The 27,908-nt window shown below is 40.8% G+C and overlaps 1 protein-coding gene across 3 annotated transcripts in view; it reads left to right on the top strand.

The window, feature by feature from the left end:
- GRHL2 (grainyhead like transcription factor 2) overlaps nt 1-25,924 on the top strand; it is a 71,516-nt gene extending 45,592 nt beyond the window's left edge. For 2 of the 3 annotated variants that reach the window (XM_018077950.2, XM_018077970.2), the window contains exons 9-16: nt 2,222-2,380; nt 7,719-7,806; nt 7,892-8,028; nt 10,019-10,050; nt 11,499-11,593; nt 17,050-17,135; nt 22,717-22,781; nt 24,029-25,924. In XM_018077950.2, coding sequence (XP_017933439.1) covers nt 2,222-2,380; nt 7,719-7,806; nt 7,892-8,028; nt 10,019-10,050; nt 11,499-11,593; nt 17,050-17,135; nt 22,717-22,781; nt 24,029-24,143 — 777 coding nt within the window. In that variant the 3' untranslated portion in view covers nt 24,144-25,924. The remainder of the gene's footprint in view (nt 1-2,221; nt 2,381-7,718; nt 7,807-7,891; nt 8,029-10,018; nt 10,051-11,498; nt 11,594-17,049; nt 17,136-22,716; nt 22,782-24,028) is intronic. The other variant, XM_018077961.2, reaches the window with a different exon arrangement.
- The last annotated feature ends 1,984 nt before the right edge of the window (nt 25,925-27,908 follow it).

Raw genomic sequence — 27,908 nt, 5'->3', positions numbered from 1 at the left:
CTTACAGTTTGGAAAATCCTTGTGCAGAAGTATGAGCTAAAGTATAGTGAGACTAGATTTCTGTTTTATGCCAAACCTCATTCCACTCCTGTATGTTCACACACAGTTTAAACTGTTGCCCTGACACTGTAAAGGAGTCTGAAGGCAAATGAAATTCAGGCTGTTATATTTCAAAGGCGTATGCGCCCATATCTACACTTACCTTTGGAGCTGGAGGAGAGACCAACTTGTAATTTGAAACAGAAAGAACACTATCAGCTTCAAAATCAGAGTTTCACCTCGGGCCCTTCCCCGCCTCCCTCCTCTTCCCGCAGTTAAAGTTCAACTATTTCGTTTGTAAATGCAGTTCTGTGATAGAATCAGAAGCAGAAAGTGGAGGGGCCATTAGCTCAGTCAGGTAAACAAGCTGGCTCCATCATAAAGACCATGACTGTAATGGTAACTTCTGCCATGAGGGTGAAGTATGCCCCACCAGCCCCGGGAGACCTTCTTTATTCTCAGCTGCCTGTCTTAGGGATGTTGCATTCTGAACAGCCACACGGTTGGTTTATTTTCCCTGTTTGTGGACTGGGGAGGGGTTCCTTCATGCTCTTCCTTCCTGAATCCTCCCAGACCAGTGGCCTGCTGCTCCCTCCTCTGCCCAGCAAGGTGTGCATCAGGTCTGTTTGAGAGCCTTGTTTGAGATCTCTTCCTTCCTGAGTGTCAGGTTTCACATCCTCATGTTTCAGGAGATACTGGTGGTTTTCTTTGTCCTTTTCCCTAGTTCACAGTTTTGGGATTTTGTTTGTTTGGCAGTTTGTTTTTGTTTTTAAAACGGAGGAAAAATTAAAAGTAGAATCAGGTCAGTGCATAATTGCCCCAAATTACTATGTAATGCACATATTCCTCACTGGGCAGAAAACTGGATTTTTAATCCAGTATCATTCAGGCTATCCTGACTGAAAGCTATCAATGGTATTTCAGTTCACAATGCTTGCTTTGCATCAGAATAGTCCTTGTGAGACTTTGGTGGTGGGAGATCCTTCTCCCAGGTCCTGTACAGACATGGCAGATGAGACACACCGTGTCCCATGGTACCAATGGAGTTAGAGAGCAGGAGATGACTAGTGGGTGTCAACTGACATAAGTGCTTGTAGAAGAAGAGCAAGAGGTGGATTTCTGAAGCACAGACAAGTAGGGGGCTTGCCAGAAACAGAATGCAATGTCAAGTTAAGTGGTTGCTACATGACAAAGAGGACTTTTGAGAAGAGAGAGGCAGTAGTTTTATTAATGAGCTTCCCAGTTTGAAAGACAGGATGAGATGCATTTTTGAAATTGAAAGAAGACAATGAAGGACCTTTGAAGTAAAGATCAAGGGTATCTCTTGATGGGATGGAGGAAGGGGTACCCCTGATGACAGCGTGAAGAAAATTTGTAAAATAAAAAAAAAGGGTATGGCTTATCATTGCCCCAATGAATTTGAATTGTGAGCTGTCAGAAGAACAAGCCAGACCAAAGGCAGCTGGAAAGGGCGAAGCAAGACGATCTCTGTCTCTGGAGGTTTTTAAGGTGAGACTGAATGTGGCACTTAGTGCCATGGTCTAGTAACCACGGTGGTAGTGGATGAAGGTTGGACTTGATGATCTCCAAGGTCCTTTCCAACCCAGCTGATCCTATCTGCACTTTTAACAAATAGTGCAAACATACAGAGCAGATTTCTAGAATGAAGCAAGTCAGGGCTAAAGACCTGACATCCATGTGAGGCACATTTTAGGAGGTTTTAGGTTGTCTTTAGTCAGTTCCCATGGACTGAGCAACCATTAGCAGCTGGAGCAACTGAGGAATGCTCACAGAACACAACTTCTGGTCTGACTCTTCCAAAAAGAATCCAACTCATGTACTCTGAGCTCTCTGGTGTGAACCAAAGCATGGTAAATTGGGACAACCAAATGATTCAACTCAAATGTGAGCTTCTGATCCAAACTGAAGTGCTGATACATGCCTTAAAATTTTGTCCTACTTGACAGGATGGAAGCATCTTTGTTGGATTTAGGACAGAAGTGGAGAATAAATGTGTGAATTGCCAGAGAATGCATCATAGCTGAATTAATAACTGTTGGGTTTTTTGGGGGGGTGGGTAGGGTGGTGTATCTGCTTTTATTTTCCCATTTGTTTTCATGTGTTTCTCGAAGTTTAATCATTGTTTGTACCACATTTTAAAAGTAATCTCTCTGGCACACAGATTTTCATCACAGTGAATTGCTTGAGCACAGACTTCTCCTCACAAAAAGGAGTAAAAGGGCTTCCTTTGATGATTCAGATCGATACGTACAGCTACAACAACCGCAGCAATAAACCCATCCACCGAGCCTACTGCCAGATCAAGGTCTTTTGTGACAAGGTAAGTGGAAAGCACAGTTATCGTGGATGGAGGTGGAACCTTGTTAGACAATTTATTATCGCTATATTTTAGACCTAATTAAATGTTTTTTCTTTCCCTAGAGAATTGTGTTTCATGGTAGCAATTGTACAAGTTATATCACAAATCTAGCAGATTATCATGTAATTATTTTACTGCTTTGCAGCCTTTTTGGCCCTGATTCCTCGGCTGGTGAGGAATAGTTGGGTTTTTTAAGGACAGCATGTTTTAGGTCATAATGCTGGAATATCAAAAAAGTGAAAAGTACAAATGTAAAGATCTCTGCTTGGAAGGTCAGTGCTGACGATAGGCTCATGCAAGTGCCGGTCTGGTGAGGTTTTCCCTCCTGGCTCTAACAGCCAGGATAGGTAGCATGTAAACTTTGTGGAGATGCTCTTGACAGAGAAATGCACCTTTCAGTAAAGGTCTGCTAGGCTTTCTTCTGATGCAGTGGAAAACGCCAAGTCCCAGTGATGCAGCCGATGGATTTCCCATCTCCCTTAATTACAAGCCCTGATTTCGGAAGCTTCAATGAGACTTTTATGTTGCTAGGATTTTCTTATTAAAAGTAAACTGCAAAAATAGATTAGTCTTTCCCATTTTGTAGTTCAGTAACTATTTTTTTGTGCATGCTCACTCCCTCTTTTGAAAATTTTGTTCTTTTACAGTACATTTGACTGCTCCTTTGTGAGAACTGGTAAGATTTTTCAGCACCCAAACATGGATCATACCTTAGTGAGTTAGACAATGTCATGGTCAGCTGTATATATCACCACGTAGAAACAGTTGCTCAGAAATGTTATGTCAGTGGTAATTCTTAGAAGAGAGTGTGACCACTTTTCAGTTATGTTTAACATCTGCCAGCTGATGACTTTATTCCTGCGGAGAAAGATTTTCCATGGGGGAGCTGATGCCTGAATTCTAGTCAAGGTTCAGGGATTCAAGAGTCTACATCTATGTAAGTGACTGGGAAATTTATCCAAATTAGTCTTGCCATCTTACAGGTGGGAATAGAAAGACAAAGGCCATGCTCCAGGCAATATGTAACATTAACTTTTTAATGGAAAGGGTAAGAGTTCAACTGTTCCAGGACTCTGTGTTGCTGCTCCTTCCCCCTTTTCAATTCATTCCCTTGTTGCAGTCTTGACAACAGGATCTTGAGGGCTAATCAGTCATGTTGGTGGAGCAAAATCTTTGGAAGTAATGAATGTAAATGTATGCACTGAGGTCTTGCAGTCAAAATGCTATGCTTTTAATTGTAACTTTGAATGTCAAATATTTAGAGATTTGAAGCTACAGCTGGATGTTAAAAGCTCAGTAAATATCAAAGGACAAGTCATTTTCATATCCTTGCTTTTGAAGAGCAATTAGAAAAAAATTGAATTATTTAAAAAAAGGAAGGAAATTCGGAGCACAAACTCGTCAAGGGTGACCTGTGGATACAACTGGTGGAGATTTTGAATAATACATGTTTGTTGCATCTATTGGCTTAATTGATGCTTCAAATATCGAGACTAGAAAGCAGGAAATTAATGTTGAGTCTAATAATCAAAACTGCATCAAAGTAGAAGAAAAGATGAGAGGGTTGTAAAAGCATTATACACATCAAAACTGTATTGGAAGTGGGAACTGAAGGGCTCAAGGGTATCAATAATGGGATATATATCTGTTTAATATGAATGTATACATACACATACTACTTTTTAACTTAATGCAGGTGTGAAAATAAGTTAAGTGAATGAAAATTATTGAGGTCAATTCACAGGACAAATCAAGCTAATTGGCACTTGGAAGGAGAGTGAGGCTTGCCTCTCCCTTGACTTATGCTGCCAGATCTTTACCAACATCCCTTTGTCACAGGGCTTTCATAAGCAAACAAATGGTTGGAAAATTTCCATTTGCTAGTAGTGCTGGGAGAATTCATCGTGCTCAGAAGAAGGTAGCTGGTGGGGCTTGGCATCCTTATCTTTCCAATATGTCAAAATAAAACCTTGGCACTTGTTAAGGTGGTGCTAAATGGTTCAGCTTCTCTTGTCAGCCTGTAGCTCACCCTCCAGGGACATGAACGGGGCTTTCTGCCTCTTTGGAAAAGGCTATGAAGCTGAGATGGTTATTGCCCACCTCTTTGTCATGATCAATTAAAGACGTATTAATAGGACCATTTAAAAAAAACCAGCAAACATAATAATTTTTATAATTTTAAAAGCGTGAACTGCGCTGTTATGCCCCAATCTGACAACCTCAAAGAGAAGCTGATGAGAAAAGTGCCTGATTTGTTACAGTCATCTGGATCAGTGGAACTGCACAGTAAATAAATTAATGTCCTGTAGCTGAAGTACAGCATAGCTGTTGTGGTAAGGGTTATCCCTGAAGAAATAAAACTGCATTTAGTCAAGTGGTATGTGTTACATGTATTTTAGTATTTATTCTGGCAATTGCTTAATTGTAATACTAATTTACATATATAAACTAGAGAGTAACACCAACTCACATCCAGTGTGTGCTTTGTGACATAAATGTATGGAGATAAATGCTACAGAGGTTTTGTGTCCTTACTCTCTATTCATTCTCCAGTCTTTTGTCTGTGTTTGTTTTCCATAGGCAGTCTTCAAAGCATCTGTTACAGTGCACATCTCATTTTCTCAGTGCTAATTCTCTCTGCCCTTGTAGTCTTTTTATCCTGTGCAGATCACTGATGCTGCATTATGATAAGAATATATAACTTTTATTCCTTAAGTAGGTTGTCAGGGAAACTTGCTACCAGGTTTATTTATATTTATATATTGCAAGATGCTTTAGCCACTGTGTATGAAGGAACTTGGGCTTCAGAGATACTTTGATTTTCTTTATGTGATTATCTTTGGTAAAAAGAAGCAGAAGCATTTGACTTGGCAAATATCATAACATTGTTCCAAAATAAAATAAACTAATCCAGTTTTCTTTACTCTGAAAAACCACATGTTCTTTAAAATATATGCAGTTCCTGCCTCCTTGTCTTCAGTATGTATTGTCACAGAGAACATGGATTATCATAGAGTATTGAGCAATTCCAATTGCCTATTAATCTTCAGCTTTAGAGGGAAAAAGGCTGAAGTCTATGCACCTGCCATACCAGATGTGGAATACTTTGGCCTAGAACTACAAGCAGGTGTTTCCATGAGCTTTATAAGGATGATGGGAGTGGTCCTTACCATGGCAAAGGCTTTGCCAGGCTGGAGCTAGAATGCGAGACTTCAGCTTAAGTGAGTTGAAGACTTAAGAAAAAAATATTTTCAATCAGCTGAAGTTCATAGACCGCATTTAACAAATGGTTAGTAGCAGAAGTACTAGTAGTACTAATTGAATTTATACAAAGTCAATATATATCAATGAAAAACTGAAAAACTCATTTCATTATTTCACTGGTCAGAGCCTAGTTTATAGTCCCCTATGAGAGGATTATTTCTTCTGTTCTGAAGAGACATGCAAACTGTGGTTTACTTGATATGTGTCAGATGGCTCAGCTGTCAAAACTGTGCAGCGGAAATGCTCTTGTATGCAAAAATCATTTTGTGGTCCATTGTCTCAGCCCCTATGACAGTGGCGTACATCATGTAGGCTTGGCTGGCCCCTGCCATGTGGGTTGCTCCTAGCTCAAAAGGGCTGGTAGGTAGTTCTGTGGGTATTGCAGTTGCCTCATTTGTAAAGTGGCTGTGGCACAAATAAACACTGGGGGGTGGGAATGACTGCCCTGCTCAGAGATTACCTGTATGCAAGAGAACTTCGAGGTGTCTTGCCTTGAATGAATAATGAGAGAGCTGTGAACCTTTACCAAGTTCATAATTACAAAGAATATCACAGAAAATCAGTAAAACATATTTTTTATCATGTATAAAGTCTGAGTCCTACTCAGTTTCTGTTTGCCTGAGAGGAAGCTTGTGCTTGCTGCCGTGTATGAAATGCTTTCATGGTTCCTCCTGTTCCCCCTGAGCAGCAGAGAGGCAGCACTGAGGGCAGGTAGGGCTGTGGCCACCTGGCAGAGCCCTTTGTGCAGCACAGGGCTCTCAAGGATGTGCCACAGGACAGTGGCTGTGATGCATAATTTTGCTCCTTTCTTACAAAGAACAGGTGACCTTTAAAGATACAAATGTACCCCTAAAAACAATTTTGATAAGGGCATAACTCTGGCGTCTGCAGTTGAGGTCAGTGACAACCGGACTGGGACCTGGGTCTGGAGACAAGGTTTCTGTTTGACATCTTCATGTTTTTTAAAGAGCTGTTTCTTCCTCCATTTATTTCAGCTTCTAGAAATCTATTGCTAGATCACAACCAGGAGTATATCTTTCCTTGCATTCTTTTCAAGCTTGGTTCATTGGCTCATGTGTGAATTTTGCCATCTTGAGTGGGTATTTTTGGCTTCCTTACCTCCCTCCCCCCCTTTCTTTTCAAGAAACTTCCAATTTTAGTTTGGAAAAAAAAATCTGTAATCTTGCATGCCGACTGTCTAGGAGCATATGGATCTTTAATACTCTTCACAATGTGATGGGTATTATTTATAAAGTAAATCCAGAGAACTTCAAAGGAGGTGTTGCTGCTTTTTATGTCAATAACAAATTTTATTTTTTAAACTTGTTGAGAGTGTATTTACATAACAGAAGCCTGCAACTTCCCAGGACTTCCTGGTGCAGTAAGGCAGTGCTACATTGCTTTGCCATTTCTGGAGAGCTTTTCCCTCTTTGAAATGCCTGTATTTTTCTGTAAGAACCCTTGCACTGTTGGTAACCTGTCAGCATAGCCTTCTTGCACTGTCAAATCTCAAAGGCCTCTGCACAGTTGGCCGCAGTGAAGCAATGCCACCCCTAGACAAAGTGGGTGGAGGAGAGTTTAGGGAAAAGCTTATCATAGACATGACCTAGGATGGTAACAATCCTGCAGGTGTTTTATGCCATTACATACACAAAGTATTTGGCCTGAGCATTCTGTCCATTGCAGAGACACTGGGCTTTGCAAAAGTTGTGGTGGCATCAGTCCTGCTAGAGACTGCACGCTGCATAAACTGTCCATCCTGGCTTTTCCAAACCAGTGTGTGGATATGTTCCCCTTGCTGTCTGCAGCCCTGGGAGCTGCTGGTTGTGCCAGCTTGAGTTTCAGGCACAGGTGATCGATGCGAAGCTTGTACCTTTCCAACAGTGTGGAACAGATTTATCTGCAATGGAACAACCAGTTTCTGTTTCAGCATTTCTGATATGTCAGCTGCTGTAGTTCCAGGCGTTGCTAACTACGATGCTCCCAGTGGTTCCTCTTTGGGTAATAATATCTGTGGGTTGTCTTTTTTGCACAGGGAGCAGAAAGGAAAATCCGAGATGAAGAGAGGAAGCAGAACAGGAAGAAGGGCAAAGGCCAGGCATCCCAAGCCTCGTGTAATAATGGTGAGTAAGATGGGCCTTTCTGGTCTGGGGCTAAGTCATGCTTAACATGCCTCCTCTCACAACCATGTTGCTTTGTGATCTGCAGCTGAAGGGAAGTTGAGTGCACTCCCTCTGCAGAAAAAGAGTGATATCACCTTCTTCAAAACAATGGCTGACCTGGATTCCCAGCCAGTTCTCTTCATACCAGACGTTCACTTTGGAAACCTACAAAGAACTGGACAGGTAGGAAATCATAATGAGATGAGCTGGTGCCCACTTGCCATCTGTCTGCCCCTGCTCTAGGGCAGGTTTTAGGAAAATAAAATCGCTGTTCTGGGGGTGCTTGTTTCAGCTCTCGTTTTTATAAACACAACTTTTGGTGAGTCACATATACAAGAGTTTAAAAGGGATAAGTACCTTTCCGAGTTCTGGGTGTGAAGGAGTTTATACTTCATTGACAACTGACTAGTTTGTGTTTGTTATGGTTTTGTTATTCTTTTGCTGGGAAGAAAGAATGGAACAAATAGTCAAGAATTTTGAAATAGGTTGATCTGTGACTGAAATAAAGTCTGGTTTTGAGTGTGCTCTTTGGCTAGATGAAATGAAGTGCCACCTTGTGGTAGCAGAGATCCCCCTCCCTGTCACAACTGAAGACAAAGACCAAGCTCTTACATGTATAGGGAGGTCGAGAGCAGGGTCACTGAACACCACTTTCCATTTTCTGTTGGCATTATCTAGAGAACTGGAAATTTTTTCCTTGGAAAAAATATTTTCACTCTACCAAGTAAAACTGTCATGCTAATGTTAATATTCAGTATTGCCAATTATCATAGCCAGTAAACATTAGGAAGTCTTTGCTGACTTGACTTTTTTCTACTTTATCGCTTGCTGGGAAATTGCAAACCTGAATTGGAGGGTCAGCTCTGACAATTTTTTTACTATGAACCTGTTATTTATTAACATCTCAGGGAGTAGAATGAGACTTTTATGCATGTGTTTAAATATTAAGATGATGAAGATTCAATGACACTCTTGGAATTGTCAGTTATTTTAAAGCAGTGAGAATTGTGGTAGAGCAAAGCACAAAGAGTGCAGACATTGCAGTCACAGCTGTCACTGACTTACTCTCCAAAATCGGAAAGACGCCCACTCACATATCAGTGCTGGGTACCTTCTGTCCTCATGGTTTTCAAACCAGAATGTGGATTTGTCTTAAGACAGGAGAAGGTGGAAGCATTCCTTAGTAAATGTAATCCTGTAAATAATTTTCTAAACTAACTGGAAGATACCCCAGTTTCCTAGCTCTTAGGCAATGTTCAGCCATGTCTTTTATTGCTGTAACTCATAGAATGAGTTACAGACCTTGGCTTTGCACACACACACACCTCTGAGCTATTTTCATTGTGCAGGTTCAGAACCAAAGGCTCTCAGTGAGAGCCAAGTGTGCTCTGAGTCTTGCCAGCACAAGTGCTAGAAACCTGTCTGAGATGCCTTGCTCTGCTGCAGCAGAACACAGAGCTCTGGTGCCCTGCCTTCAGTAGCTCAGCAGCGGGAGGGCTGGCACATTTGTTGGTGCAGTCCTGCAGTGCTGGCACAGTGCAAGGAATTTGGCTGTTGTGTAAAGCCTCTGACAGCAGACTGTGATTTTATACCTCCCCTGCTATTGTTAGCAGCATTTGCTGCTGTTGTAAATTTGGTCCCAGTGACTGTGAGCTGTTTGGATTTACACAAAACAGTGGTCTGGATTTGAGCTTCCGCTCACAGCCTGCGCAAAAAATGTTCAGCTGTACCATTAGTAATTGTATATCCATTAGGCCTGTAGTTAAAATACAACTCTCTACAGTTTTATTAGATTTTCAGATAGTATTAAAGACAGAGAAAAATTTTAAAGTGTTCTGGCTTAAACTGTATTAGGGTTAATTTAGGTAAGTAGTTATCTGATTTAGAGGACTGGAAAATAATTGGGAAAATCATATGAACCAGGGGAGAGGACAATGCCTTTCAAAAATACTTTGATATGTTTCCACTAGATATTCAACAGCATTTTCTCTAAGCCACCCTTTTTCCATATCACAATTAGAATTTGAGATGTTTTTGTTTTATAGAAGGAAAAGGATTTTTAATATATAAAAAACCTGCAAACCACTTGTCTTTTCTGCCTTTTGAAGTTATTCTGTTAAGGAAATGTCTGAGTTTTGGGAATAATTGTTGGGTTTTATTTCTATCCTTCTAGGTTTACTATAATACAGATGATGAGAGAGAAGGGTAAGACATTCATTGTTTCACAAGCTTTACAGTTAGCAGTTCAAACTCATAGAAAGAAGACACAAAACACAAAATAAGATAAAACTGATGCCCTTTTTCCCCCTTCCCTCGTGTTATCCCAATGCTTATGGAGGGTGAATAATATATAGAACTGGTAGAGGGAGGTTTGTTTTGTGGTGTAGCTTTCTTTCCTTCATGTGAACTGGCTGTTTTTTATATCTGTTTTTTAATAAATTTCCAAGTAAAACAGTTTAAAGGGCCATAAGGTTCAATACAGGGATAGGACAATATATTTGATAATGAAATGCCTTTTATATATGCACAAGGATTCTCAAATACTTTAAAAACCAGGAATCTTTTAATGAAGCACCAAACTTCACTGCATTCCTGAAAGCTGTTTAGCAGCACACAAGTGACAAATACAGGAACTGCAGAGAGAATGGCCAAGTGCCAGAAGAGAAGAGCAAAAAGAGAGCGGGAGATCCTGGAAAGGGGGAAGGTTGGAAATGGGAGCACCCCCTATCTGACTTCGGAGGGACTGGAAGAATTGGTGAAAGTCCCTCTAATAGTTAAGAGATGCCATGAAATAAGGGCTTTAATATGGGTGGTTGAAGTTCAACCCACAGTGTGCACAAACCCCATACTTTTGTAAGTTGCTTAAATCCCAAGTGAACACCCTTAAATCTGAGAGTTTGGAGTAAGACAACTGCAGTCCCATAAACCTGCAAAAAGTGATCTGTGGTAGGGAGTGGCCAAGCACTGCCGCCGACATGGACTTGAAAACGTGAGGCCCTTTTTATTTGCTTTATGAAACTAATATTCTTCACAAGGCTCACAGTGTAATTTGAGAAACAAAGGGGTTTATTGCGCCACTTCTCTTCTCCAGGACTCCAGGTCCTGCCAGGGCTATGACAAGCAGAGGGGGCAGCCATTGTTCCTTCAGCCCTCAGCTCCCCTGATGGAGCATGTTGCAGCTTTGGGTTGGATCTGGCCCAGCACGTTATTCCTTTTGAATTTGCTGGCTAGTATGGTCTTGGATTTTAGAGATATTGCTCGTGTTTCCTGAGGCTGTGTCCTTTACCCCAAAGAGAAGGTGAATCAATGTGCAAATGTGGATTTGGTTCCTTACTTAGCTGTTTCTTCCTCCCCACCCCCCTTCCCTCAGTATTTAACAGTTAAGGGCTTTTGGGATTTTCAAATTAGTGAGTAACATTGGAACATATTTTCCTGTCACCTGTCCCAGACAGTCAGTCTGGGTAATTAAGAGACCTGGATAGTTCAGATAAGCATCAGAAGCTAAATCCTTGCAGTTTCTGTTCTGGTGCCACTTGAGCAGCTAGTGGGTGTTTTTGCCAGAGTACGAAGTGAGTCATGACTGCTGCTGTTGTCTCCTCTTCTTCTGGGGGCATAGTTTTACTGTGACATGGTTCCTGTTTTGTGTATTCTAGTAGCAGTGTCCTGGTCAAAAGGATGTTCCGGCCTGTGGAGGAGGAATTTGGTCCATCCCCGTTGAAACAAGTGAAAGAAGAAGGCCTGAAAAGAGGTAACAGTCAATTAGCAGTTAAAAATAATTCTGTGGAACTCAAGCCCTCAAGCTTGGAAGGGCAGGTGTGGCTCGGACAGAGTCAATTGTTGAATGCTAGTGCAAATGTAGGTAGATGGGAGAAGAGATCTTTGCATGCTAGAAATGACTTAAAAGCAGAAAAAATAATAATTAAAAAAAAAAAGACTGTGCTCTCTCAAGAAGGGATCAGGACACAAGTGTATATAAAATATAAAAAAACTGGAAAGTTTCTTGATCCTTGACCAAGCTACATAGTTCAGTAGCAGATCTGTGATTGTCTATTTTTAGCTTTTACTCATCTTTTCTGTTCTGGCTGGGATCACAAGCAAATATACAAGATGGACTAGGTCAAATACAGAGACCTTAACAGGCAAGCTCCTGCTGGCTGCAGACTTAGATTAGCTGGAATAGAGTCTTAGAAATTTCCTACCCAATTAAAAATATAAGGCATGGAGAGACATCTTCCAGTAGACCTAATAGAATTTTAAAGAATTTGTTTCCCTTAACTTTTTTACTGTCTGAGAGAATATTATTACAATTACATTTCATATGCTTTACCAACTGCTGTTTTGCCAGTCTGCTACAAGTTAAGCTTAAGCTGAATAACATTGAAGCAATGGTTTTGGTAGAGCTGTTAAACTTTGCACTGAAGGTGGGTTTGTTCACAAAATCAGTTTTGTGTACAGTCTCTTCCAGTGCAGTGCTATCGGTGATAACTTCCTACACTGTCACAGTTAAACACTGTGGACAATATCTGCCATTCCTTCAGTCTCACGAGTTCTGTTATATAAGTTTATTGGAGACTCCAGGGGTTTGACCAACCTACATGACTCAAACTTTCGCCTATTTTGAAGTTCACCCATCAGTTTGTGAGACAACAAATCAACAAGGCACAGAAGTGACTCTTAGTTTGACCATTTGTAAGACTCCTTTGAGCTTTATAGAAATAACTTCCAATGAGCCTGCATTTGCCAAGTTTCTGGGTTGGTTAGGGTGGTGTACTTGAACCAGAGGAAGATTATAGGATGGAGACTGATGTCTTCTTGGAATAAATGTGAACTTACTCTTATTTTAATTAAATCTTAAATTAATTATGTTGACCTCTGAGGTCAGCACTGACCACAGACTTGCATCTGGTTGACTCAAACCTTGGCCAAATTCACAGTATCAGGACTCTGTCGAGCAAAAGAGGACAGTTATGAGGGCTATGTAAAGAACTATCATTTCCTAAAATTTCACCTGGGTTTCCCAGCTGGAAGTCTGGGAAGTTGCCTGCAAGGAGGTATTGGTTTGTTTTGATTATTCCTGTCCTTTGCTGTGGTTAGTTGTTTTAATATTATCCAGGACTTGCAAGCATTTCAAGGGTAAGATTAGAAAGAAAAAAAGTTAACTGGTGGCAAAACTATGTTAACTAATTAAATCCAGGAGAGACACGGAACTAGAGGAGCTGGAGGATGCTCTCTTCACATCCCCTTCCTGTTCAGTGTTTCTTGCAACTTGGACTATGCTGGCTGGAGGCCAAGCCTTTTCCAGTGTGGCCTTTGCTCTGGTGAACTTCCTGCCATCCGGAACCCTGCATCTGAGATTGTGCTGATGGAGTTAAACTGAATCTACCCATTTGATAATGCTGTCTTTGCCACAGGAGTCACTGAGTATTAAAATGATTAGGGATTTTTACCCCCAGCTTAGCCATATCAGAAGCTTCTTTTCTCCCAGATTTGTTTGGTACAGCGGAATCAACAAGTCCTAGAGAGCCAGTATAGATGGAACACTGATGTAACATCTGAGAGAGAGCAGATCTGATACATGAAAATATGCATTAAAAGCAACATAATCCCAAGTGGCTCATTAGCAGAGCAGTGCAAGTAGCAGCTAGTGAGGGGTCCAAGCCCAGCTGAAGAACTGAAGTGACAGTGTGTAGCCTCACCTCTGCCTGATGGACCTAATTGTAACACTGTCTGGCAGAAGCAAAGGTATTAAGGGGCAGTCAAGAGAACAGGTTAAAAGCGGTTTGCAAACTACATGAAAACAAGGTTCATATTCTCACTCAGGTTGCTGGATCTTTGTGGATTGTTCTTTCCTCTCCTTGACCTCTGAGAGAGGTACAAGTGACCAACACAGAAATGTGAAGTATGTTAATCTGTACCAAATGTGCAAGGTTGCTAGTTACTTGGCTGGACTCGTGGTCTTTCCCTGTTTTGAGTTCTCTAATCACTTTCCCTTTCAGATTTCATGGGGAGTTTCCTGTTAATTATAAATCCAGCAGCTAAGTTGAGGTCAGGTTGATTTCCAGTCCTGTAGTTCTCAGCTTAAAGAAAGTTGTATTTTTGTTTAGCCTTTGTCTCTCAGGAAAGTCATGTTAAACTACACTGAAACATTTTGGATTCATAACAATTGGAGTTTTGTGAACCATCCCTGTGAAGGACAGCATTCACACTGTCACCAAGGGAATTTGTGCCTGGGCAGTAGCAAAAACTCCAAATGTGAGAAAGGAAAGCCTGGTCAGAGCTACCAGCCCTACTGTCCTTGACTAAGATGTACCACATCTTCATCCAGAGACCACTTTACACAGACCGTAGTCATTAGTCATTGTTCATAGGGTGTTAGTCACAGCATTGGTAGTGCCTGGGCTCAGACCTTCCTAATGTCCCAAGTCTTACTGTCCCATTGTGTCCTTAGTTTCATTTTTGCCACATGTCTGTTGTTGTTAACACTTTTAAAAGAGGTATCTAACATGTTCTTCTGCATTCACACATAAATCCTCTGCTTGGTGACCTGGCTTCCAAAAATCTCCCAGGTGCAACAACATTGCTTGCCTTCAGTAAAGGCTGTTTGCCACTCTTTTGTTTGGTGTATTGGGGCTATTTCTTAAGTAACTAGAGATAAATTTATTACTCACCATCTTCTGCAATTCTTTTAAACATCTAAAGAATATTAGGGACTACAGTGGATTTCAGTGTTGGTAAGAATGGTAAGAATAAGGCCATGTAGTGTACAGGTCAGACAAATTTGAATTTATCTTTTAACTCTCAGTCAAAAATAGCTCATTACCTGGTACAAGATGTCTGCCCCCCTTCCAAATATTGTAATCTGTACTATTAAAGTGAACCCATCTAGATGCCATGAACATGGGGACAGTAGGATCAGAGGGCATAAATATGACTTGTATTACATAGTCACAGGAATTCAGTGGCAGTGCTGCTGCTGAGTCCACTGGAGTCTTTGCAGCCCCTCTCTCTCTGCCTTGGCTGTGCCTCCTGCTCCAGGCCACCTGCCCACCTCTCCACAGCTCTGCCAGCAGGGAGGCTGGTGGGGCTGCATTGTACACTGAAGCAGGGATCTGATCTGTTTGAAGAACAGCTCAAAAAAAGGGTTGTTTTTTCACTCACATCTGCTTTTCGAAAGAGTTCCTCATCCAGGAAAATTCATTGAGATGGGCCAGAGTAACAGACCAAAAGGGTGGAGATGAGTCAGGGGCTTCCTAAGGCATCACTGCCACCAGAAGTCATTTAGGAAAAAGTGCTCTAGTGAATCAAAGCCAGGATTTTCACACCTGTCAGGGAAAAGAAAAAAACAACAAGCCTCCATACATTTACTAATCCTGGCTCTCTGAGTGTATAATAGTGATTCAAGTTCCTGTTATCTTTGTAACGGATCCTTCATTCAGCATAATGTTGCCTGGCACACCAAGCACAACAGAGAGATTTAAAGCTCAGCACTGGGATTGTGTAATGTCCCCAACTTGAACCTTGGACCAAGTGATTTTTTTTGCTCCTTTCAGATATGTTTGTAATTGTTAAGGCTGACAGAGGTCCAGATGTTTGTAAAGCCAGGAATTACAGGACAGTCTTCTAGTCACAAGGAAGCAATTACTAAATGAATATAAGTGTTAGTACTGGTAAAATTAGCACTTTGAGTGAGTGCTTGCTCATGCAAATAAACATATCAGACCCCGTAAAATTTTGCTCCTCATGTGGATTTTTTTGTTCTTTTACATTCGGACAGTTATTTAGATTGTGACTCAAAGTTATCTCAGCTTCTAAGTCCTTTAAAAGGATGTTCTCAGGCAGGTCCCAAAGAGTTGCTAAAATGTAGGTGAAAAGGATGTGGCTTTGAATGCAGGTAGCAGTTTTATGGCTTGTATTTCTGAATCAGAGATGCAAAAATGTCATTGTTGTCCTGTATTTCTGGTTTGTAGACCAAGACAGGGCACTGATCTGCCCACATTTTAGGTCTTTCTTCAATCATTTCAAAACCTGGGCAAAGAAGCTACAATTCTCTGCATATGGACCTGAGTCCACCCTGCTAGTCTTGACCTGAGAATTAGCTTCAAAACACTTGCTTCTGTATGAAAAATCTCTGTTGGTTCATATGCATGTCATCTATTCAGTTACCTGGTGAAGATATCTTTTGGACTGCAAGAATTTGCAATTTCAAAAGATGTCTACCAAAAAAAAAAAAAATTACCAGTGCAATTTGTGACATAAAATACCTGACAGTGCATGTGTGTTTGTACCTCATGTACAGCACTGCTATTTGAAAAGGCAGTTTATTTAGGAACCAAATAAATTGCAACACATCATATTTAACCTTCTACTTATTGGTCTTGTGAGATTATGCCTAGAACACTATTCTAGTGTTTATGCTTATTTGCTTTGTAGCTGTCTGCTTTGCTTTTGCCATGTAGCAGCAAGTTTCCTCCTTTTACCTGTACTAGTCAGGAAAAAACAAGAGCTAGAGAGGGCAGGGCACCTGTGAATGACTAAGACCCGGGAAGGCATCTGAGGGAGGAACAGCAACAGAAATGGCATTTGGGTACCTGAAAATGCCTGCCTGCCAGCTATGCTCTTGAATGTCTCTTCTGTAAAGTCTCAAATGACTTTGAACTCATTTTCCCAGTGTTTATTTTCAGACTGGTCAGGCCGTTTGTAGTCATCTGCATGGTCATGTCAGACAGAACTATTTCTTTCCTTTTTCATTGATTTTGTTTTCAAAGGCATAGCTTAAGACAAACCAGACTTGCTTTTTTTGAATGTCCTTTCCCAGCCTTTTAGATGAAGCCTGGAGAGGTACAAGCCAAAACACAGCTTTTAGGAAGACCTAGCTTGTGTGTTTTGTCCTGTGACTGAGAGACAGGGCCCAAGTGCTTTTTAGCTTTTTACTGTAAATAGAGATTTAGATTCTGGAAGATACAGATTCCTCACATTATATTAAAATAACTGAATTTTCATTACTATGTTCTCAAAGCAACTATGATATGTTGTTCATGTTTAGATCACTGATGATATTGAAAGTACCTTTTTTTAAGTGCAAACCATCTTCAGTGCTTCATTCTATCTGTCATGGATTAATATTTGTTTTTCTGCTCAGCATGTGGTGTTTCATCTGTGCAACTGACTGAACCTGTTCCAAGTCTGACTTTTTTTTTATTTCAGTGCTTTTGTATGTGAGGAAGGAGACAGATGAGGTGTTTGATGCTTTGATGCTGAAATCACCCACAGTAAAGGGGCTAATGGAAGCTGTAAGTATCCAATGTCCTCGCATTGTTTGTCTTTCTTGGCAAGAAAATCTTCAGGCTTTCCATGTAGTATTGATCTTAATCGTAACATAAAGATGTTCTCAGGTGCATTTAAAGCATTTCACAAAGCCTTTCTGGAGCACACCTCTAAATGCTGGCATATTCTGAATTCAGTGTTGACATCAGGTTGCTGGGATTAAAGTGTCACAGAGCTGGTTATTGGAGACATGAGCCTTGAGGAATGGCAGTAATTAACCAGTATCAGGGAAGCAGAGAGGTGCAGGCTTCATTTTCTGAAATACTTCTTTCTTAATTGATGGCTCAGAACCTGTTGAATCTTTTCCCATACTGCCCATCAGTATGTTCACAGCCATCTTTTCAAGAAGAGATCCAAAGATGAACTTTTTCTGTGTGAATTTCACATGGCTTTTGTGCAGTTGCTCTTCCAGCATGCAAGAGGCAGGTGCTGAGCCACTGCAGACTTGTCATTCATACCTTGTCTCAAATTCCTTCTTTAACTCTCACTGATGGAGTGACCTACCTACCACCTGCCTCTTTGCTACTTGTTTAACTTGAGTATTTGCTTGTAAGCCATAAGCTGTCATCATTAGAGTTGCTATTTCCCTATTTAATCCTTTTTAAATGAGCTGATGGCTAGTAGATATGTGAAATTTGGTGAGAGAAGAGTTAAGTAACCATGTGTCTCACTGCTTCAGTGGGGAGACTAATTTGAGACTGACATGTGGGATGCTGAGTTAATTTCCAGCCTTGGTTACGTGTAGGAGAGAAGATGGAAATGGATGAAAGTGTCCCTAGAGAGCTCAACCAAGTGCTAGAAGTGTGTATATTCATATTCTCTTAAAACTGTCACAGTGTCTTGTTGCATGTACCAAACACTTCTAATGCAGTAAAGATTAAGTAATTTGGTCAATATTTGGCCAGTAGCAGAAGGCAGAAAAAGATTTGTGGGTTAGTGAAGTTGTTTAAAGCACCTTTTCAGGTCAGGGTATCTCTGAGGAGTGTCAGCAGCATGCTAAGGATGTCCTAACTGTGCTTTTGCAAGTACTGTTTGTTAGCTCAGTTGTTAGGCAGAGCACATGTGTAACAAAAACCAGGCTTTGCTTGAAGAGGCTGCAGTCTGATTCATGGTAAGCTGTAACAGGATTTCATCTTGTCTTTGTATGGAAGTTAAAAGTATGTTATAATCCTTCTATAACCTTTCAAGCTTGCATGAATATTTTATCTCCAGTAGTCTGTGCTTTTCCATGCCTGTTCTTCAGCCACCATGTAACAAAAATAAAGCTGGTGCAGAAGCAGGAAAGGTTTCTGCATACTTCAGTCAGCACAGCTGCTGACTCATTGGCGTGTTTTGGCACCAGAGAAATCTAATCTGTTGTAAAGTGTCTCAGTTCACTGGAAGGAACACATTCAGAAAATTTTAATTCTCTTTGGTAGGATATTGTGGATAAACCATTGCCAGAAAGCTGTCAATCTGCATATTCTTAGATACTGTCTCTACAGTAATTTCAACAAATCATGTCATTTTGTAATTGTGCACATCCTAAATGCTCAATTCTAAACTTAGTACTAAGAACTTAAAAACTGAGCCTCTGGACATTACAGAGCTCCAGATCTGAAAGAGAGCTCCAGTGATCCTGAATCATACCCTCCTTCTCTGTTTATGGATTTTATGTTTTTTTTAATTTTCATTAGTCACTATTCCTGGTCTGTGACTTTCTCCTAATTTTCTGTTATTAATTATATTGTTTTCTCAGATCCTGTGTTTATTTTATTCTCACATATACCCCCATTCCAAATGAACACTTAGATTCCTTCTCAGATTTCTTTCTTTTGGCAAATATCTGGAGGTCTCAGGTTTCAGAAATACAGTACCTCTCAGGAAGTGATGCAAATGTTTGGTTTTCACTAGTCAGTCTTGATCAACAGAAAATAGCGAAACAATTTTCCATCACAAAATATCACATGTGTGGTGACTGACCAGCTCTAAATCCTTCTTTCAGCCTGATCCAAAGTCAGGATAACTCTGGGTATCTCAGTAGGTACCCTAGTCTTATATTGCGCAGAATCACATATTTATCAAATTGCAGAAGGTAGACAGATTTGGGAAATTCAAGAATGTCCCAAAGTTTTTCTATAATTAAAAACTAACAGATGAGTTCAGTAAACGTAGCTTAGACAGAAGTTTATGAGGTACATATCTATATATGTGATATTCCAACCAATGTAGGGCAACAGACCAGACCAATTCTATTTTCTATTTTCAATATTCCATTCAAATTTCTATTTTCATAGAAATAAGTTGGCAAACATGTTTTCCTACATGCCTTGACCAGCCCAGGAGTTGCCCTTTCTGTCTTCCTGACTCCAGCAGAGAGCATTTCTGCTGGACTGTGCAATCAAACTGTGCAAACTTGCCATGCCAAGGGACCTCAGCCTGAAGGGGCACCCAAACAGCTATTTCAGTTCCAGTCTGAAGGCTGTCACACTGCTTTGAGCATCCCAAGGGAAAGAAAGAATTCTCTGCTCAGAAGATTGGCAAATGGGAAATGGACACGATAAGGAAAAATATTTGTCCAAATAAAGATGTCATTAAAATTTAATGTATCCTGCTTGGGGTCAGGTGAGAAATCCTGTTTTGTATGGAAGTTGGCAGTAGTGGTGTTCTCCTTCATTGGCAACAAACACGCTGAGAAGAGGGTGTTAAGTGAGAAACCCCAGCAGATGCTGGCTCTGCTTTCTCGGATTCTGCATCAGGATTTAGCACATTTGTGCTGGAGTCTTGTTTTCTGAATCTGTGAGGAGGAGGCTCTCCCATACCCCCACTTTGAGCCTTGCTTCCACAGTTTGCTGTTTGGTATAATTGGTCAAATCCTTAGGGGTTCCTGAGAAATGTGCTTATTCAGTCAGCTGGAAGTCTTTCGCAAAGCTCACTAATCCCTGCATGTTATATAAATCCTACACCTGTCATAGGCAGTGTGACAGGCAAGGCTTTCTCAGCCCAGCCTCTCATAGTTCATGTAGGAAGTGATGCCTCAGAGTCCCAAACTGCTTCGAGCAACATTTGGAATGCATGAGTGTTAGATATCCCAAATATCCTAGGGAAGATTTATGCTGGAATGTGCAGAATGCTGTATATTAGCTGCTATTAAACCTTCTTGGCACAGGAATGTTTTGCCCTGCTTGTTTATTTGCATGGAGTCAGTGAAAAGTGTCTTCAAGTACTGATCTTTACAATATCACTAGATTTCAGAGTTAACAATCCAGAAAGGAAGATAAATTGTTTCCTCATGTTCACACAGTTGTGACGTTTTCTGCAGTTTCAGGTAACAGGTTTTCTCTGATGCCTGTTACAGAGGATTTTTTCAACAATCTAATGAAATTGAGCCATTTTTATTATTGCTTTACATGAAAGCTTAAATTTAAGGGTACAACAAAATAATTCCATTCATGGTAAGCAAAGCTGGAGCATAAGAAAGAGTAATGTGGTTACACAGCTTTTCCACAGGCTACACAGAGCCTTTTGCATAGGCTACATGGAACTCAGAGTGGAAAAGATTTGTTTTGTAGTTTGGTAGTGGTGATGCTTGTGTGAGGTATAAGACAAGTAGGGTGAAGCTCTTCTTCTCATACATGTGCAAAGTGGATCACTCGCCACATCAGAGACAATGTGACTGTACAGAATGGGAGCTTGCACAGCCTTGATGCAGAATTAGGCCTCTCTCCAGGCAGGTGAGAACATGGAACCAGGACTACAATCAGTATGTCCAGCACCATATCCAAAAGGGCAATGAAACATGCTGGTGCAAGTAAAACTGAAGTAACAAACACCACCCAAATTTAGTTTGAATTTTGTTCTCTGCTGGTGGAAAGCTTAGGGAGTGGATGGGTCTAGTGTACCTTATCAGTTACTCCCTTTGTGTTAGCCACAGATGTACGCTAACACCGTCAGAGGAGAGTGTTTGCAGTGTAAAAGAAATTTTATTGGTTCTTCAGAATCTTGGACTTATGTTATACTTTTTAAGCACAAAATTGTATCTTGGATTAGATGACAATTATACAATTATAGGTGATGTAGGCAAGTACAGGCTAATTAATTCTCTCTCTCAGGGAATCTTGGCTCTCTGGAAGGAAGCCGTGCCTGGGGCTCAACCTGTGGCTGTTTGATTCTTTCCTCAGTACTGAGTTTATCCATTGCTTGCTTTCTGTTTTCTACTTCATGATAATTGCTTTAATTTACTTCTTGAAAATACCGCGTTATCTCAGTGTAAGTCTGAATGCAAACACAAAGAAAGGATTTTACAGTGACTGATGTTTGATAGTCTTTAAATGGATTTTTAAGTGTGCATTTCAGTTCTCTAATGCAAAAGATGAGTAGTCAGCTATTTAGCTGCAATTTCATTTCACCTAGGAAGAGCTGGAAACTTACTTTGCTTGGCAGTAAAGTACCACAAAACATTAATCACTGACAAAAAAATAATTTTTCTGTAATTATTTTGCCTTTTGGGACAATCCATCTCTAAAGTGTGAGCTGTGAGACCTGTTCCCTCAAAGAAGAGTCATAATTTGGAAAGGAAATGTGGCTCAGGTGGAGAGCTCAGGCACACCCTCTTCATGAGCATACCACAGACTCACTGAAGAATGAACATTCAAAAAAGTTACTAATATGTTGCTGCAAAACAGTGCCAAACCATTGCAGCGAAGTACTTGTTGGCATTGGTAATTTGTCAGCTAAGTAGTTCTTCCTTCTGAAGTTTTCCTGTATTTTCTGCTTTATCATTTGGGTAGATGGCAAGAGGTTTATTTTACAAGACCTTTCTCCTTGTTAACGCACTTCTCTACAACATCTCGTCTTGTTGTTATCTGTACACTCAGATGATGTTTTGTGAGACAAAGCATTCTCATTTTGCCACTGTAGTAACTAGATTGAGTCACCTCCCCAACAATACAGAAGCTTCTTAGTCACTTGTGTAGCATGTTGGTAGCCCTTCCACAATAAAAAGTACCTTGAAGATACTATTCAGAGAAAAGTACCACCATGAAGAGTCCTGTTAGCTTAACAAACCTTGAAATATCTTTGAGAAATAGAAATGCACATGTTTTTGTTGATCCATCAGTCCATCAGCTCTTGCTGGGTTGCCATATGTCTGCCTTCTGCCTGGTGGAAGAAGCCTTTGCTTCCATGATCCCAGAAAATCAGATTAAGAAACAACAGAAAGATCAGATTGAAATTCTCTCGTAAAATCTGAAGCTGGAAAGAGTGTTGACTCCTTTAGCAGAGCAGTAGGAGATGCTGGGGCAGTTTTGATGACTCACATCCTATAAAGACTATGGTCTTCAAGTTTCTGGATGGAAATAATTGTGGGTTTTGATCAAGCTGTTCGGGATTATTCCTTCCCGAGTCATCCTTGAATGCAACCATGGTATGGTTGTGAGTGACTTTTCTGCATAGCTATCCTTCTAAAGTTTGCAGAGATTTTGTTTTAATGCCTTACATAAGGTGTGATAATTTTGTATTTCTCATTAGTCTTTAATGATATTTCTTTTATTTTTTTTTAACTTTCAGATCTCTGAGAAATATGGGCTACCAGTTGAAAAGATTGCAAAGCTTTATAAGAAGAGCAAAAAGGGGTAAGTTAGTTAACTAACTAAAGGTCTATTTCAGGATCCTTTAGGAGTACTCAGAGATCCCAGTTATGCTTGGAGCCTCATGATACTGGGCAGTATAAACACTTTAAGTAGATGTGCCCATGCGCTTGAAATCTTCATGTCCGTGGAGACAGTAAGGGATTGCAGAGGAGAAAACATGGATCTCCAGTCTATGTCGGACCAGTATTCATAAACTTACTGTGAAGAAAGAGTTTGTGTTTGGAAAAGATACCTGGATAAAGTCTGTTTTGTACACAATATGCTTAATAACATCATGGAGGACCAGTGTGGGAGATGCTGTCTTTGCTGTGAGTGCAGTGTGGAGTTTCCCTGCAGTATTACGAAGAAATCGACTACTGTCCGAATCTGAAAGACAGGCAGACAGTGTTTGCTGCAGGGATTTCAGCTGAGTAAATTTAGACATGAATATTACAGCTGGGCTTTTAAAATAGCTAGGCCACTGCTCCTTGCCATAAATCTAAATGTCTCCATTTTAACTTTTTTTTTCAGTTCTATTTAACCACAATATTGTACTGATATAATTTTAAACCAATCATTTATTTTCATTACAGAGCTGTAACTCTAGCTTAGGGCATTGTTGTACCTGGGAATTTCCTTAGCTTTTGAGAAGACAGGTGAAATTTCTCATGGTTTGTTTCTTTCTAATACCATTTCCAGGTTATTGTTAGAAGAAACACTTTAGGTAAAGAGTGAGGAAAACACTCATATACACTTCTAATAGTTGTTGTCGATATTCTCACATCCAAACTGAGTTCTCGGTCTATGAGCTGTGTGCAAACCACAAATTACACTACTTCCCTGTGTTAGCAGCTCACACACACAGAGATGCAGCAGCTCATGTGGCATATCTGAGGAGCAGCATGGAGTAGCGCTCCCTGGGGGAGCCAACACCAGGCATGGGAAGCACCAGCTAGCTTGGTCTGCCAGAGATCTGAACTGCAGCTCATCTTGTAGGCAACTTAAATGTGTTAGCATCTCAGCACTGGCACTTTTACCTCAGCTACTTTAGCAAGGAGCAGCCTCTAATCCAAAGACTGTAAGGGACTATGGGGCAGATCTTGATGATGATTCCCACTAGTGACCCTGTACTGGCATGTGCTGGAGTCTGTTTATGTGTTGTAGAGAAGTGAGCATATGTGGCAGAGTGCATGACTTTCCCTTCCAGTGTCCCAGTTCATAAAAACATTGATTTTTACCTTTGTCACCAGTATCCTGGTAAACATGGATGACAACATTATTGAGCACTACTCCAACGAGGACACGTTCATCCTGCACATGGAGAGCATGGTTGAAGGCTTCAAGATCACACTGACAGAGATCTAGCCTCAGGCAGAGCCTTTTTGTAAGGAACCACAGCATTTCATCCTTCTTGGAAAGCAGAAGATTTCCCAGGAACTCGACAGATGTTGATCAGAGAAACTGTTACAAAACTGCTTTTAAAATACTGTCCATTCTGCACATGTGCACCCACTGCATATAGACTTGGGTTTGTCAAGCACAAGGCCACCTACATTAACCTGGTCCCTTATTTATTGTTCCCCACTCTCTAGTGTACAAGCAGTTACCAGCCCCCAGATTTGTAACCAGATGACCCACTGCAAATGTGAAACACGACATTTTAATCCATACTTTAGTGTGGATAAGCTCGTTCTAAAACATGTTAAAGAATCATGCTGGTCTAGTTCCAGAAATCTGGTATAAATTACTTTAACCAGTAGTTGTCTCCGTCAGTGCTACAAAGCTGTTGCAGTGCTAAAGATGGGGAAAGTGGCTGACAGTTCACTTGCTCAGACTGATCTGTGTCTCTATATAGTGTATAGTCTTGCCAAATACCTCTGGTAGTTCTCAGCACGTAGCAATGAGGACTTGTAAGTAAGGCATTCAGCTACAAATGTCACTTGTAATTAAATGGTAAAGAAACCATTTTAACCTTGTATATAATGTTTATAATATGCAATAATATATTTTAACTACTGTATGTGGGCATGTTTACTGCCACTATGTTTTTGTATGTATTGGGTTTAGGGTTTAACAGAATCTTTCCTAGAGGATTAAATTGCTGCAATCTGTTAAGGGTGTGTACTGAGAAACTGATAATTTAATCTGCACTCATATGCTCTATCCTTGCTCACACAGTTATATATTGATATATTAGAGCAAACCATGCTACAGCATCTTGAATTCTGTGGCACAAGGGAGCCCACCTTAGGTGCCCGAGTCCCCACTGTAGATACCTGAGTCTCCCATCCAGCTGTCACCAAATCCAAGAGGCATCACATGTCTGCTGCCTGCTGTGCCTAGAGGTACAGAAGGAAGGCTCCCAAAGCGGCCTTTTCTCAAGCCTGTGGTGGGAAAGGTGCTTTCTGCAGCAGCCTGCTCATTAAAGCATTCCTCTAGACTGTAAGAAACAGGACTTCAAACTCTTCCTCTTAAGGGTACTTGCTCTTGTATCTGTTTAATGATTCTGTTTTGATTCCTAAGACAGTTGGGTGAGGTATAAACCTGGGCTTGATGTAAATACTTTTATCAAAACTGGAATAATTTTGCCCGTGCAGACCGAGTATCCCACAACTGAGGTGTGGAGATAGGTCTCTCTCACAAGGGCTGGATCCAAACCCAAGTTGAACTACATGGTTATCCCATCAAATTCCGCCCTGTCTCATGAATTCTGTGAAGAAATAAAGTTGTGCAGGCTAGGATCACAAGGAAAGGGTTCAAGACCTGAATGTCCCTAGTGCATCCAAACACAGTACCTCTCTCTCTCCTTTCCAGCTCCTCTGGCTATTGTAGGGAGCTCCTCACTCGGGATATAGTCCTGTGACTTTCAGCTGCATTTTATTCTCTATGCACTGCTCATGAGTCCTTTGTGACAGACAGAAGTGTGGGTCCTTTCTTACATGCAGCCTTTAGAGTTTATTTTTTTTTCTTCTGAAACATTTTTTCCTTCAGTCACACAACCTTTTTTTATTAGGTGGTTAGTGGAATAAAGAAACGCTGCCTAGTTTAACAGGGCTCACTCTCTAGTGTTTTGAGCTGTGTGGAGCTATTTGTTATTCAAGCAAAGCAGCTGGGATAGCTGACCAGTCTGATTTGGCCAAGTTTTTGCAAGCTATTGCACACTTTCTTAACTTTATTAGCAATAGCATCCCATTAAAGTCTCTACTCCCAACAGAAATGTTAAGTACATGTCAAAGTTTCTGTGGGACCAGAAACTATAAAAGGTTCCGGCCATTAGTGTCAGGGCTAACATACCCAGAATCCACATATGTCTGTAAAGCGAAGTGTGTGTTCTGTCTTCCTCCTGCTCTCTTTTTTTGTCATGCACTCTTTTGCCTTCTGATGCAGAGTTTTGTAGTAATTTCCTTAACTTTTTATAAAAATGCACTCCAACAAAGATGCTCTTGCTGCTCTGCTCAAGAGCAGACATCCTGGGAATACAGGGGATTTGTGATGGTTCGGTGTGTTTCTACTTGGCTCAGACCAAGATAAAAAAATCTATGCTGACTTACCCCAGATACTTTTTTCCTAAGGAAAAAAAGAGGACAGTTTTGACAGGTGGCATTAGAAACTGGGTCCAGCACATAGGACTGGTGAGCAATGCTGTTAGTTCTTGTATTTCTCTCTTGGTGTTTGGAATCCTCAGGATGTTAGCTGGGATCTCTCAGTTGGTAATGACGTCTGGGAAGAAGCTGCAGGTGAAGCACAGGAGTAAATGTATGCAGGAATTGGGTCCTAATTCTGCTCCCAACAAACCTGCCGTCTAAGCTCTCTTACAGGGAGTACCTGTGATGCCTGGGGCTGGCCCAGGTTGGCATGTGCTGCATTAAGAAGAGACAGTGAGAATTTAGGGCTCACAGAGAAGGACAGGCTGTCCTGGCAGCATCAGCACTCAGGTTAGTGGGACATTCTTGTCTTACACCTGCGTGGAGATGAGCTGGATCTGTTGGGTGCTGCAGCATCCTGCACCAAGGAGCAATGTAGGATCAGTGAGAAGCTCAATGTCCAGAAATACTAGGGCTTAAGGAGCTGTCTTTCCATTGCCATTTTAGGAACTTTCAGTGAGCCACTGTCCAGAGAAGGAAAGTTGCTTCCAAGATTAACTGAAAGCTATTCTAAATACATCTTAAAGTGTGTGAATTCCTGATAGTAGAAAACTAATACTCCTGCCTTTAGTTCCTTCTTACAGTCTCAATGAAGTCAGTAGCATTGAGGAAGACAAGTAGATAGGTGGTAAGATTATTTTAAAACAATGACTGGAGCTAGGTAAGGATGATCTCAACTTTATCTGCCAGGGTCCAAGGGCTTTGTTTCTCTGCTCTAGATGCAGGTGCATCGCAAGCACTAAGACATTACAAAGAGTATATCAACCTGCACCCCTTCAGCATCAGCTGCTGGAGGAGCACTGAACCTTGGATGCTGGTTGTGGCAAGCTACAAGTTCTTGGAGTTCACCTTGTTGGTCTAAATCATCCTGTCAGAGTGATGGGAAAGGGACAGTACAAGTACTGCAAACTTCTGGAGCAGTGGCCTGCTTTATGTCCTGCTTGATTCAAATGTCTTGAGGAGTACATAGTGCTTGCATGTATATTGTTAAAATATACATGTTGCTTTCATTAAACAATGAAAAATATTGATTATTGCTGGATCTTCCAAGTACTATGACTTAAATGGAAGTAAGAATTGGCTACTGTTCAGTGGGGGACAGGAATATCTGCCTTGCCTCCTGTTGTCTCTTTGTGGCACTGCTGTGGTTGTTTATTTAAAGGAACAAAATTCTCATTTCCTTTCCTTCTTCAAGACAGCAGTCTTGCATCTTAACTAGTGCAGCTTAAGTGTGGCTTGTTGCTCAGAGCATTTTCCCTGTGAAGAGTTATAGTAGTGCAGTGTCTGTAGATGTTGTGTTTTGAAAGATCTGATAGAGATGTATGAAAGAAGAACAGTCTTCTAAGTTAAAATTTTGATTCCTGCTACAGATTTGGTACTTTTTCCGTCCATTTGATGTTTTATTATGAAACCCCATTAAAATTCTCAAATTTTAGTTCTTTCTCACAGTCAGGTGCTGATACCCACAAAATAAAGTGCATCCTTT

The sequence above is a fragment of the Manacus vitellinus genome, unplaced genomic scaffold (genome assembly GCF_001715985.3).
Source record: "Manacus vitellinus isolate BGI_N305 unplaced genomic scaffold, ASM171598v3 scaffold_1_pilon, whole genome shotgun sequence".
NCBI lineage: Eukaryota > Metazoa > Chordata > Aves > Passeriformes > Pipridae > Manacus > Manacus vitellinus.
The sequence above is the reverse complement of the archived record's forward strand: the minus strand, read 5'-3'. Positions and strand labels throughout refer to the sequence as shown.